Source organism: Octopus sinensis, linkage group LG9 (assembly GCF_006345805.1).
Source record: "Octopus sinensis linkage group LG9, ASM634580v1, whole genome shotgun sequence".
NCBI lineage: Eukaryota > Metazoa > Mollusca > Cephalopoda > Octopoda > Octopodidae > Octopus > Octopus sinensis.
Window position 1 is genome coordinate 28,227,909 of NC_043005.1, and position 15,291 is coordinate 28,243,199.

Below are 15,291 nucleotides of genomic sequence, written 5' to 3' on the forward strand. Positions count from 1 at the left end.
TTGGGTGTTATGTTTTGGCCCTTTCACTGCAAAAATCATTTGTATCCATTTAAAATATCACCGAAAACTGTTGAAGGTGGTTTTGTATACCAATTTGTCCTTTGTAGAGGTATGTCATGTTAGAAACTGTCTTTTGTTGCTGAGGTATGTTATGGCTTTTATTATGAGGTATGACTCACAGAAAACACCAGGTCTATTTATTGTCGAATAATTAACATCGTTATGGAAATGACCATGAAATTTAATTACTTGGTGAAAGGGTTTAAATAACTTTAACTTTGGATTGAGGAAACAATATCAGAAAGCTGTATAAAATTTATGCATCAAAATACAAGAAAGAAATTAAAAGATAATTATAAAATGTGGAATTTTCAGAGATGATGTTAATTATTGCCATCATCACCATCACCCTTGTTACCACCATCACTGCTATCATTGTCGTAGTTATTGGCAGAATCATTAGAATGTCAGACAAAATGCTTTGTATTTTCTTTTTATAGTGTAGTGGTTAAGAGCACAGACTGCTAACCACAAGATTCTGAGTTCGATTCCAGGCAGTGACCTGAATATTAAAAATAATAATAACAACAACAACATTGAAAAATACCTTAGGAATGAGGACCCAGGTTCGAACTTTCTCCAAGATACCTGATGAAGGCTGGAGGGTATATCAGCTGAAACATGTGTTAGCAACAAACATGATGAGGACAAATATCTGTCAAATGTAAATAATGTACATAATTTCTCATCTCTTAAATATAGAACTGTAAAATGCTTTGTAGTATTTGTTCTTAACATACTGAGTTCAATTCCCATTGAGGTCAACTTTGCCTGACATCTCTCTGGAATCAATGAAATAAAGTATCATTTAACTACCAAGACTGATGTAATTGTATTTTAGAAAGTTACATGGCAGAGGGATGGGGATCTATAAGTTATTAATGATTCCGTGAAGGGGATTGGTGATATATGAAATTTGCTAATCTTTTGAGTTAAGTGATCTAGTGAGTTAAGTACTTTTTCTAAGAAGAACAATTTATTGTGGACAGATATCCTGGTTGTGTTAGAAATAGTGTGCTGCGTCTTTTTTTGTGGTAATAATAGCTTAACGAGTCAATAAACAAAGATCAGTAAAATAAGCATCAGACAGAAATTAGTACAGAGGTTGATATGATTCATCAAAATCTTTGAGAATGGTGCTCTAGTATGGCCACAAAATTCTATGAATAAGACCAATTAAAGAAAGCTGTCTAGGTAAGATTTATCTCTCATTCATTTAACACTTGTAGAAACTCAGATTTAATCTCTAACCCCTAACCCACCACTTCATTGTGACTTTGAAAATGATCAGCTTTAGCTTTATTGGTTGTAAGCCATTTGGCATTGGTCAAAGAACTGAAAGCACTTCAATCGGACAATGGACTTCTTCCTCTCCACCCACTTTCCCCTGAACATGTATAATTTATGACTATTGTTTCTATTTGTGGCTGTGTATAGTGTTTTATTTCCTTTGAAGATGACACTTGTTCTTTTCAATTCAGTTTGGCTTTAAAAAAAAAGCACGCATGCACGCGCAGAGAGAGAAAGAGAGAAATATTTATGTAATATAGAACTAGTGTGTGTATGTATGTGTCTGTGTGTTTGGATGTATAAATGAGAAAGTGTTCAATACATGTAGAGTTTATTCAGTCATTTAAAGCCAAGCTTTCTCGTCTCTGGTATTCCTAGTTTCCGGTTTCTAGCACGTTCTTCGAGGCTGCCAATATACACCACCGACCCCCATCGCATGTTTTTTTACTTTATCAATATGTTCCTCTCAAAAAAATAAAAAGAAAAAGAAAGAAATAAATAATCCTCTCCCCTCCCCCCATCACCACCAAGTATTCCTCACTGGCTGAAGTTTCCCCTTCCTTTTCCATCTCCCTGCTCTCCACCTCTAATTCTACCATAGACCAGCAGCCGGTTCCCACTATGCATGTGTAGAGACAGATACATAGGGTGAGCAGGGGTGGTGGATGGGATGGATATATATATATATATATATATATATATATATATATATATATAGATAGATAGATAGATAGATAGATAGAAGTGGGTGGGGGGAAATGGTATCCCTGTGACATTTGAGCTAGAGTTAAAGATAAATCCCAGTGACATCACCATATTTGTTGTACAACAGATGTCTCTCCATCTTTTATCTTCTTTTTTACCTCATACTACTACTACTACAGTTTCTAATCTCCTGTTATTTTTCTTTCTCTGAATATGTCTGTCTGGCTCTCTCTCTCTCTCTCCTGTATAGGGGCGTCTGGCCATCTTCTCTCAGTTCTATTTCCTCTTTATCCATCTCTCTTTCAACTCTCCCACTCTTAATCCCTCCCTTCCTCTCCCTCTCTCCAGTTTTAATCCCAGTTTATCAAATCCCTTTCTGTTCCCCTCTCCCTCCCCTATTCTCCTACTTTTTTCTCAGTCTTTCTTCCTCGCCTCCCTACCTTATCTATCTGTCTGTCTCTTTCTTTCCATTCCTTTTCCCCCCTCTTTTGCTTCTTCCTCATTCATTCTTTCTCCCCTCCCCACTCAGCCTCCTCTCTATCACTTCCATTTCCTTAACTAAATCCCAACAATGTCAACTGATTGACTTCTGCTTCAATGTTTAGACACTCTCAACTTAATTAATTTGAAATAAGGGTTTCAATTGATTGAAATGAATTTTCCATCCTGTTTTTTCATTAAAGGTATTAATCTTTTCCCCCTCCTTGCACTGTGATCATGGTTATACTGACATTTTAAGTGAGATCTAACTTCCTTATGGACACCCCAATCATTCTTTCTATGTATGCATGTCTGTGTGTCACTATGTCTGTGTTTCTGAATGTATGTGCCTTTGTGTGTGTGTGTGTGTGTGTGTGTGTGTGTGTGACTAGCTGTGCGCCTCTCTATATTTGTGTGTGTATTTCTGAACGTAGGTGTCTGTCTCCACAGGTATTCTTTTTATGTGTGCATGCCTGTATATTTCTATAAGTAATTATGTATGTGTTTCTAATTGTTTGTATATATGGCATGGCTGTGTGGTAAGTAGCTTGCTCACCATCCACATGGTTCCGGGTTCAGTCCCACTGCATGGCACCTTGGGCAAGTGTCTTCTACTATAGCCCCGTGCCGATCAAAGCCTTGGATTTGGTAGATGGAAACTGAAAGAAGCCCGTCATATATGTGTGTGTGTGTGTTTGTGTTTGTGTTTGTCTTCCACACCTATGTTGGTGTGTTTATGTCCCCGTAACTTAGCAGTTCAGCAAAAGAGACCGATAGAATAAGTACTGGGCTTACAAAGAATAAGTCCTGGGGTTCATTTGTTCGACTAAAGGCATTGCTCCAGTATGGCCACAGTCAAATGACTGAAACAAATAAAAGAATATGTATGTGCATCTATTCATTTATACATGTAAGTATATGCATTTGTTTTACTGTATGAGTGTGTTTGTGCAATATGTGTGTCTGTGTGCATGTTTGTGCATTTATCTCTGTGTGTGTGTGTGCGCATGCATCCATTTGTGTCTGTATGTCTATACTTATATGTGTATGTTTGTGAGGGTGTATATGTATGCATGTGTATATATATATGCAAATAGCTACTCCCTTACTGAAACAAACCCCTATTAATTTCTCTCATAAGCTTCACTCGAATGGTAAAGGTAATAGAATGTCAGAAACAGCAAAATACCAGCCAAAATGCAATTTATCAGTGTTTACTTTTACTGCACAATATTCTCAGTTCAAATCCTGCAGGCTTCAAATTTACCCTTCAGCCTCATGAGGTTCAGTAAAACATGCTACATTGCAGAGGAAGGGAAACAGTCAAATTGATTCCAGCATTTCACTAAAGTTCTATTAACTCACATATCACCACATCAACACAATTTGAAGCACTGTACAATTTGGAGCCTCATATGTATGTTAGGATAATGGACAACAATTAAAAAGTACTGGAGTCATTTTGACTGTGTTCTCAAATTTCTGGCTTTGTGTTACAAGGGTGAGTCAAAAATTAATGCCATTTTGTTTAGGACAGGTATAATTACCAACACAGGAACATGTATCATACATCAAAATGATGTATGATACACAGCAAAGTGTCCACGTTAGGATTGAACCCAAAACCCCATTGTTTAGAAGCAAGCTTCTTAACCACATAGCTATGCCTACCCACATTATGTTAATGTAAACTTAAATTTGGTAACAAACACTTTGGATACTGACAGCTATTGAGAAGATTATTTTAAGTTCTTCAACTTTTGAGAAAATACATTTTCCAGGGCATCTATCATCTTCATTCTCTCCATAAAATTATATTTTATCTAGCACTGGCAGCTAATAACTTTATATTCTTCCCTGAAACTATATCATACTGGAGAGTGAATGCTGTTGTATATTTCCCAAAAACATGTCTATTACAAGATAACTAATGTCTTTGATAATTCTTGTATTATCCCAAAGAACACCATCAATTATATGTTTGGATTTGATAAACGTTTCATGTGAAATTTTACACAAATATCATTAAATATTCTTAATATTGCATATATACAGCTAACGTCTTTGCTGTTTCAATATGTAGTTTTTCAAGGCCGCAAACTGCCAGAAACATTAGTACACCGGGTGAAATGCTTAGTGGTATTTCGTCTGTCTTTACATTCTGAGTTCAAATTCCGCTGATGTTGACTTTGCCTTTCATCCTTTCAGAGTCAATAAATTAAGTACTATTTGTGTACTGGGGTCGATCTAATCGACTGACTCCCTCCCCCCAAATTTCGGGCCTTGTGCCTAGAGTAGAAAAGATTATGGTGCTTTTCTGTTACATCCGTACATCTCAAAGGTGATTACTTTTGCTGATATTCTGGAACATCTGCTAATTGCTTTGCATGTGTCTTTTACTTTTCATTGGAACTTAGTGCCATAACTGCATCTTTTGTTTATTATACTTAGCACATCTTATTTTGATGATCATGCCACATTCTTCGAAGTTGTCGAAAAAGTGCTCCATTTTTTTTTGCCATGGATTGATGTAATTTTCCCTCTGTTCATAACATCACTTTATTAAATCCAACTGTAATTTAAGACGTAGGAATTACCATTTTTATTGCAGTTTTTGTCAAGTAGGTCCAATTCAGTTCTTCACTCTTATGAAATATTGGTCTTTGAATTTCTATTTGAGAACTTTGTTGTAGTAGTAGTAGTAGTGGTAGTAGTAGTAGTAGTAGTAGCAGTAGCAGCAGCAGCACTGCTGCTGCTCACTTTTCTCTCTGTTGTTCCTTGTGTAAGAAAGTAGATTCAAGAAACATTGATATTTGTTTTAAGTAAACTTCCACTATTTACCCTTTCAATACCACGTCTGTCCTAATATTGACCCTTACAATCTGTCCTGGTATTTATACCCTTATAGTTTCCCCTCAAAATGCCACATGTCACTCAAGTCAATATATGCATCATTTTCCTCATTCTCCACTCTCAATAAACATTGCTCTGTCAACAGCCATGTACAGATTCTTGGTTTTGCAAGGCTAATGGACATCTCATTTATCAGTAACCTTGTATCAATTAAATGTACCCCATCATACAACATAACCCTGTATCAAAAATCAGTGTGCCCCATATTACATGGGATATATTGATATTAAATGAAAATATACCCTATGTCACAAAGCCATGTAACACTGTACTTGGTAATAATGTACCCATGTAACATATCAGTGTAACTTTGTATCAGACATCAATGTATCCCCTGTTACACTATAGTACAACCCTCCTATCAGACATGTACTCTATATCCAGGAGTATAGCAAGGGTAAATGGTGCCCAGAGCAAGCATCAAAATTGTACCCCCCACCCACCCAACCAAAAAGCAGAAACACGCATGAAAAAAATAACTGGGTTTTTTTTTTTTATGGATTAATTAGAAAATGATTTTGGTAAAATTGCCCCCCCCCCTCAAAGTGGTGCTCAGAGCATGTGCCCTGCTTTCCCCACCCTCGCTACATCCCTGCCTATATCAGATAATGTACCCTGTGACACACAGCTGTGTAACCCTATATCTCATGTTACACAGCTACCTAAGCCTGCACTACACAGCTAGTAGTGTAATCCTTTATAAAATAACAGTATTTTATATGATATTAGGGACCGATATAAATCCATAAGCCAGGTTATATAAAATATGTGTCCACCCTTCTCATTAGTTGTCCATTAATATTCTCTTTTCCATTTGTTTTACAGTGAAGAGTTATCTGTTTGAACAGAAATGCCTTTGAATAGATAATACATCTCAGATCAAAGTAGCCATATCTTTTACACTTCACCACTGTTATTCACTCTATCAAACATACTATCAATGCTGTTGTACTTTTAATGCATGTAGTGCTCTGTATGCCATAAATAACTGTTATCTATGTGTGTGTGTGCGTGCATGCATGCACATGTGTATAGACATATATCTTCAGAGATATGTTTGTATGTAAAAATATGCACGTATAAATGCTTGTATATTTAACCTGTGAAAAGGCATTTTCACTGCAGTTTGCCATGGAAAAAAAATCTCACTTTAGGTTGTGTTAAAAACACCGAAGTTAGTTCAGAGCCCCTCCTTTGGATCGGTAGATGTATTTCTAGCTTCATTGTTGTCTTCCCTACCAGACAGTAAGCGAGGCAACTATAAACTTGATTGAAAGACTCTACTTCCTTATAAGAAGAAATCAGAAGATATTATCCATTGAGGGCACATGTTGGCTGCCAGAACAAAGTCTATGGGTTTGGCTTGAAACAGTTGTATATAATAAACAAACTTTGTTTGAAACCATTGCTGTGAGCCCCACCCATATATTGACTTTTAATTTCTTTATCTGATTTCATACCATCAACTTATTTGAGTTAGTTTTCTGTAACTCTTTTATATTTTTATTAGGTTACTGCAGGGGTGGGGATGGAGCTTAGTTGGCAAATCAGTGAAAGCATTTCTCTGCTGAATGTACCTTATCGCCATAATCCACCCAATCAGTATTATACTTTACCACCTTACCCATCATCACCATCTTCTTAACCACTGGCAACGTATTATCTTAGCTACTACCACCACTGTCTTCTAAATCACTCAACACTACCACCATATCTTACCCACCACCACTACCACAGTAGCTATTATATCTTTGTCACCTACCCCTGCCACCCAATTCACCCACATCTATCACCACTACCCTACCCTTTACATTATCACAATTACCCTCCACATTTCCTTTTAATTCAATTTTATTCAATAATCTACAATCAAATTATAAGAATTGGCTTCTAATTTTGTCCCCTTTTGACTGACATCATCTGCTGTTTTAGGGTCTCTCTCTCTTACTTAACGGGGCCATATATAACATTATCTAATGTTTTAAGGTCTCCCTCCTTCCTCCCCCCTCATCTCTCATACATCACACAGTTCTCACTCTACCCCCATTATTTCTGATTTTGACAAGGATATGACATTATCTTCTACTGTTCTAGGATTTCTCTCTTACTTTACACACACACACACACAAACACACGCATGCATACACACACTACTCAAACACTTTCTTGTCACTCACAAACACCTCTCCCCTTCTTTTCTCCTTTTCTCTCAAACACTTGATATTCAAAACTTAACAGGTGTGTGTATATGTGTGTGTGTGTTTGTATTCAAAGGGCCAGTTTCACACATACACACACACACACACATACACACACACACATTCTGACTCACCTCATTCTACCTGTGGATTACATTAAGGTTACACCATGTCTATGGGATGCACAGCTCAATTACATTACAATGCAATGAATAGGCTGTGAAATTAATCTCATACATACTTGCATGCATGTATGCATACATACATACATACATACATGCATACATAATGTGTGTGTATATACAGAGTGATTCAAAAGTCGCCATCCATAAGAACAATTTATCTTTTTATAAGAAACAGTTTATAAGAACAGTTTTTTTATTTAACAGGCTCTATATGGTTACCCTTGTTTTGATTAGACATTGCAATACGTTTACCCAACTCATTGTGGACTCGTAATAGCACATCTGGTGATACGTGTGCAAATGAGTTGGTGATGCATTCCTTCAAATGATTTATGTCTTTTATCTTTCTGCGATACACCATGCCTTTCAAATGTCCCCAAAGATAGAAACCAAGAGGGGTCAGATCAGGGAATCGAGGGGATCTTATAAACTGTTTCTTATAAAGAAAATAAATTTTTCCTTTGTATGGAGACTTTTGAATCACCCTGCATATATATATATATACATATATACACACACACAACACATACATTTGAAAGAATAACAGAAGGCAATAATTTTTTCAGATATCTGTGTCTCTTTCTCTCTGTCTGTGTCTGTCTATCTGTCTGTCTCTCTCTTTCTGTGTGTGTGTGTATGTATATATATATATAATTGATTATTTTATTATATTACTAAGATACCTCAGTTTTCTACTGTTTGTATAACCTGTTTTGTGTGTGCGTGTGTATTTGTAGTGTTAGTGCTATACACAATACCACTGTATGAAAGAGGTTAGCTGAAGGCACCAAACCTGCAGATTTAAGGATTAGACATATCAACAACAATGCTAGCCAGACCTCTTAAACATTCTCATAGCTCTGATATTGTTACTGTTGTTGTTGTTGTGGTAGTGATGGTGATGGTGGTGGTGGTTGCGTCACTGATGAAAGTGGGTTTCAGTGGTGATGGTGGTTTTGATGATGATGGTGGTGGTGGTGGTGGTTGTGATGATGGCGATAGCCCATTTTCCTGTTCAAGGGTCACGTCACATCACTGACTCATAACATTTAAGCTGCACACAGTTTTATATGTATTTTCTCTCTTTGTCTTCTCCCCATCTCTCTCTCTCTCTCTCTCTCTCTCTCTCTCTCTCTCTCTCTCTCTCTTCCTTAGTTTTCAAGTGTTTTCCTCCCACCCACTCTCTGGTTCCTACCTTTCTCCAGGAGAACACTCATCCTAATGTATTCCAGGAAGTGGACAGGCATGTCCACGCCCCCTCTTACCTGTTCAGGGTCAGTGATTTTAAGATTCTGTAGTTCTCTATTAAATAATTCAAACAAAACCGAATCAAGAGAAATAACTCAGAGTGGCCAGTGGCAAGGATTCAAACGACATGCACAAATACAGGTATATCAAATACCACACAACATAGATTCATGCTTCATTAAAACTATCTCTGCCTCTAGAGAATATATCATAATTACCAAATAGCAGATGAGACCAGTTCCACTTGAAAAGGAGAGATAATTCCAAGAACCAAGAATTCTCTAAAAGTTGACATCCCATTAAGGAAAAGGAGAGGCTTATTGTTTGTAGGACAGACATAGAGACATGTTTCTACCTCAATAGACATCATCAGCATGCTATATACATAAATATATACGATGGGCTTCTACACAGTTTCCATCTACCAAATTCACTGACAAGGCATTGGTTAGCCTGGGGCTACAGTAGGAGACACTTGCCCAAGGTGTTATGCAGTGGAACTGAACCCGAAACAATGGGATTGCAAAGCAAGCTTCTTAACCATACAGCCATGTATCTGTAATTTAAAAATGCAGCCTTGTCTGATTCTACTTGAGGGTTACATTAAGGGTACATGAGTCTGTGGAACACTCAACCACTTACAAGTTAATTCTAGAGCAGGTGATTCATTTGAGCTGTCAAACAACTGGATCCTCACCATTGAAATCAACAAAGATCCATCTCCTGTTTACTAACTTTTGAAGATAATTAAATAACTGCTGTGGTTTGGATATAATTGTCTATTTATGTAAAAAAAAAATGGATTCCTCTATCAGTTTTAAGGATTTGTACTCAGCTGTTGGATCAAGTGAACAAATTATTCATAAGATTAATAAGTAAGTCCGTAGCCACACTGTGGAATTGAATGCATCACTTCACAATTGCAGAGCTAGTTTCTTAAGGTGCTTTGTGTGTGTGTGTTGTGTGTGTTTTACTAGGTTGTTATATCCTATCATACATGTGCCAGTGTCTGTGTCTGTTTTTGTATGTTGTATATATCATACTGTATCTTGATACTGTGTGATTGTCCTTCATTGAGATTATAGTTCTAGTAAGGGTTAAACTTGTTTAGGGAGTTTATAGTTTATGGAAGTTTTGTTGCATAGACACACGCACACACACACACACACACACACACACACACATGTTTATGTATGTATATATGTCTGTATCCATCTGTACGTGTATTTATATGGATGCAACTATACATTTAAATGCTTTCTTCATTAAAAAAAAACACTTCATGTAACTGGCTCTGAAGAAGCTATGTCACATTGGCACTCAACTCTGGATGCACAGTTTCTCATAGTTGAAACAGCTGTAAGCTAATGAAAGTGACTAGACAGACACTACATACTTTACCAAAACTCTATATTTAAAAAGCAAAGGTTCCACCGGGCTTAATTAGAGAAATGAAAGGGCAGCATCATGATCCTTTTTTAGAGAGCCTCCATGACTTGTGGTAGGAGATAGGGAAAAAGATATCTTCAGACCAAAGAGCCATTCGAAGGACTTGTAACAGAGTGTCCAATAAACAGTCTCTAGGATAAGCTTCCACAAGTTTCCATTCACCTAATTTCGTTCACTCACAAACTGAGGCTATCTTAGAAGACATTTGACCAAAGTGCTGCTTAGTGGAATTGGACCTAAGACTATGTGGTTACAAAATAAAATTCTTAAACCATAGAGCTATGCCTGCACTAGAAATACATTTATCCTTTCGTAACCCTCTCTAGACCCCCACTTAGGGTTAATAAAACAAGGTGCTGGGTTTGATTTATATTCTAAAAATACATTCTGGACGTGAGAGGAATTATAATAGAATTATAAGGTGTTAAACTGTTTTCTTTTTGTTGTTTGTTTATTTATTTTGTTGTTGGTTTGGTTTCTGATTCAAAACTGTCTGTTTTAAATGTTTGTATTTGAATTAAAACCTGTCATCATAATTTTATATAAGACCCTTCAGCTTTATAATGAAATAATAAAGTCAGTTATTGAACTAAATCGCCTTGAAAAATATTTTCAAAATTAATTGAAACAGAATGAGAAATATGATCACAAAAATGGGTGTTTTTTTTTTCCACATAAAACCACAAATATATTTATTGTGTATGTGTGTGTGTGTGTGTGTAGGTATGGTAGAACAAACAGGATAAAAAGAATCCAATGCATGAATATATATATGTTTTATTATTTTTAATCAGCTATGTTGGTGAGCTGGCAGAAATGTTAGTACGCCAGGCGAAATGCTTAGCGGTATTTCGTCTGCTGCTACGTTCAGAGTTCAAATTCCGCCAAGGTCGACTTTGCCTTTCATCCTTTCGGGGTCGATTAAATAAGTACCAGTTACACACTGGGGTCGATATAATCGACTTAATCCGTTTGTCTGTCCTTGTTTGTCCTCTCTGTGTTTAGCCCCTTGTGGGTAGTAACGAAATAGGTATTTCATTTGTCTTTATGTTCTGAGTTTGAATTCTGCCGAGGTCAACTTTGCCTTTCATCATTTCAGGGTTGATAAATTAAATACCATTTGCATACTGGGGTCGATCTAATTGACTGGCCCCCTCCCCCAGTCAAAAAAATTTTAAGGCAGTGAGCTGGCAGAAACGTTAACATGCAGGGTGAAATGCTTAGCGGTATTTCATCTGTCTTTACATTCTGAGTTCGAATTCTACCGAGGTTAACTTTGACTTTCATCCCTTCGGGGTCAATAAATTAAGTACCAGTTGTGTATTGGGGGTCGATCTAATCGACTGTCCCCCCCCTCACCCAAAATTTCAGGCCTTGTGCCTAGAGTAGAAAAGATTATTTTTAATCAGTTGAAGTTGGAAAAGTAACTCAAGGGTCAAGAATTTCATAACTGCCTTGAATGAAACTCAGCATTGGAGTCACTTTGTAACTTCCGCTAATTCAGAATATGGTATATATACATTTGGATTGTTGGCGATTTTTTTTTCCCTCTATCTTCCTTTTCTCTTGGACTTTCCTCCGTCTCCAGTTTCTGAAGAAGAGCTTTGCTCGAGACATAAAACCACCTTTCTTTCCTTTCCTTAGCATCTGTTAATACTTTACATGTACCACATACGAGCATTGTTGTTTTTTTCTTATGTTTTTTCTTCGTTTTTTTTTATTGATTATATATATATATATATTTAATATGAAAATTTTATCAGTGGCCAGCATATTAAAAAATACCTTTTAAGGTGAAAATTATAAACAACTTATAAATAAGGGCAAAAGAAAAAAATTCCAATGCCAAATATGCTGATGATAGACTTTAAATCGTCAATAATCACATATAATTCATCACTAAAAGCATGCATCTCGAAGCAAGCTGACAGAAATTTCTAAAAAAATTCCGTTATTACTGAGTCGGTCTGATTTCTGAGATAATTCATAAAGAATTTTCTCATCATCAGTGGTAAATACATTAAGAAATAAATGAAATACTTAATTTCACCCATTGAAGAAGTAGACACTAAGTCATGAGTACACTTAAGTACCCCAAATATATCCAAATAGCAATTTTGCAGTACACTTCAAGGCACGTGCTATCAGATTGAAAATTCTCATAGAGTAAGAGGCAGTGATGAATTATATGTGGTTATTGACGATTTAAAGTCTATTCTCTGCATATTTGGCATTGAAAATTTTTTTCTTTTGCCCTTATATATATATATATATATATATATATATAAATATATATATATATATATATATATATATATATATATATATATATATATATATATATATAAGCCAAAAAGCTATTTCTAAAATCTCCCTAAGAGGGGAACACAATAGTTGTACTAGCAAGTAATAAGGTTTGTAGCAACTTCAACATGACCGTTCCATTCGAACGGACTTTACTGCAATTTTTTAACCCCAAAAGGAGATGATCTCTTGAGGTTAAAAAATCGCAGTAAAGTCCATTCGAACAGAACAGCCATGTTGAAGTGGTTACAAACGTTACTTGATATATATATATAAACTTTGTTAAGGTTAACTTAACAAGGACAGAAACAGACATGACCCTACCCACTTCATGTAGGTGGACTTGTTTGATTTGTAGGTAATGTGTAAGCAGGAACTCCATACTGTATATTCAGTGTAATGTATGGACACGCAAGAAGTGTAGTAGAATAATTGGAAGGTTATCAGAGAAACTAGTGTTCATATGTGGAAGATGCACATTCTCTCAAATGCGGTGGTGGCTCAGTAGAGGTAGTTAATAATGTCTGCTACCTAGGGGGCCAATTTAGTTGTGGAGGAGAATGTATGGAGAGTGTAATTGCTAGAATAAGAATAGAATGGAGGAAATTCAGTGTGTTGTCACCTCTGTTGGCTGTGAAAGGTTTCTTTCTCCAAATGAAAGGAAGATTGTATGAGGCATGTATACAGACAAACAACAAGGTGTCAATAGAGTTAGGAGATAATTGTTCTTGGCTTGGTGTGATTGTGGCAGCAGTCAAAATGTTGTTAGTGCTGGCTGTACTACTGTCTTCTAATGTCTCTTTGGGTCAGCTGTTGTCCACTGTCCCTTTACCATCTGTCTGCTGCCGTTTCCTCCTAGTAGTTGAGGTACACTGAATATATGGTAATGGTTAGGTTCAGAAAGAAACACACCAAAAGAGGAAATTGTTGCTGGAGCCGGTTCCAGGCAAAGTCTTGCTTAGTCAAATCTTTTCAATGACATGGATAATATTCTAGTGAATCATGACATCAGATATAGTGATCCGATTGCTAAATATTCTTGCTACACCTATATGCATGCATACATATGTATGTACATATGCCTGTATGTATGCATATGTACATAAATACATACATATATACATACATACATAAGTATTTTATACACATAATATATGTTATGATTATGACTTATTTCTTTTTTTTTGTCTATTTTTCTTACTAGGGTCAGGGAAATGTCACTGTTTCTGCTCTGAAAGCCCGATTTGATGCACCATTGTCCAATAAAACTGAAATCAACACAACACGGAAAGTCGCTGATAGAAATTCTAAGTTCAAACCCCACACTACCACAGATAAAATAACAAACACAACATCAACAACAAAACCTTCTCTCAAAACCTTGGAATCTAAGAATGTTTCTACTATAGACCGGAAGAATGTTTCGACACTTGATCGGAAATCCATTTCAAGTTTAGAGCAGAAATCATTATTGAAACAAGAAGAATCGGGAAAAAAGTTGTTGAATAATAAAGTTGAGTCGTCCTGTGATACACCTAACAGTAACTCAGTGATAAACGGTGGATCATCTTCGGAGTCAGGATCACGATTAAGTATCACAACAAATAAGATAAACATTCCAGCTGCTTTTGCCTGTGAAACTACAAACACAACTTCATCAAAACAACTTCATGCGCGGAAGTCTCCTTACCAAACCAGTCGGCAGAACAGCCAGCAGAGCAATCATGAAAATTCCACAGAAAGTCCCCAAACAAAGGTAAATGCTTCCCCTAAACACGTAGTTCTTGACAAAGGAACCGCAATGCGTGATCCTGAAGAAATAAAGTCCCTTGGAGGTAGTTTAATTAAGAAGCGTACTGAACTTTTGACACAAGCAATTCATGGAAACACAGGAACTAAAAGTAAAGTGTCAGCGCCGCCAACTCCTGAACGAAGTGATTCCCTCCCAAAAGGCTTTGAATTAAATAACAAAGATGTGATCATAAGAAAGAGAGACAACAAAAAGTTTCAATTAATCAATAAATCAAAATTACAAACTGTACAAAAATGTCCTTCCAAACCCAGAAAACTGGAATCCAATGAAATAATATTTCTGTTGAGACAATATGAGAAAGCAGTTGAAGAATTAACAAGTAAGTCTGTTTTTTTACTATATTATGTTTCCTTCATCAGCTGACATAGCTGATATCCCTCCTCCTCTCTCTCCCACTCCTCTTCTTATCTCCCCACTACTTCCTTTCTCTTACTTGTAAGCTTTTTCATATATTCATAGTGAAAAATAAAGTGCAAATTTGACTGTAGTTACAGGAAAGCAAACGTTACCTCAAAGGATATGGTGCAAGAAATCCAAAGACGAATGCAGACAAATTTCAGCATTATTATGATCTCATCAGCAAAGCATAGATTTCACCATACTTGTTCGTGTAATAATGAGAGAATCATTGAATAAATATGCAAGA

General features: G+C 36.3%; 1 protein-coding gene across 4 annotated transcripts in view; it reads left to right on the plus strand.

The window, feature by feature from the left end:
• The window catches only part of LOC115215573 (FYN-binding protein 1), a 282,872-nt gene that overhangs the window by 207,842 nt on the left and 59,739 nt on the right, over positions 1 to 15,291 (plus strand). For all 4 annotated transcript variants that reach the window (XM_029784775.2, XM_029784776.2, XM_036505851.1 and 1 more), the window contains exon 2: positions 14,037 to 14,964. In XM_029784775.2, the coding sequence (XP_029640635.2) occupies positions 14,037 to 14,964 (928 nt within the window). The remainder of the gene's footprint in view (positions 1 to 14,036; positions 14,965 to 15,291) is intronic.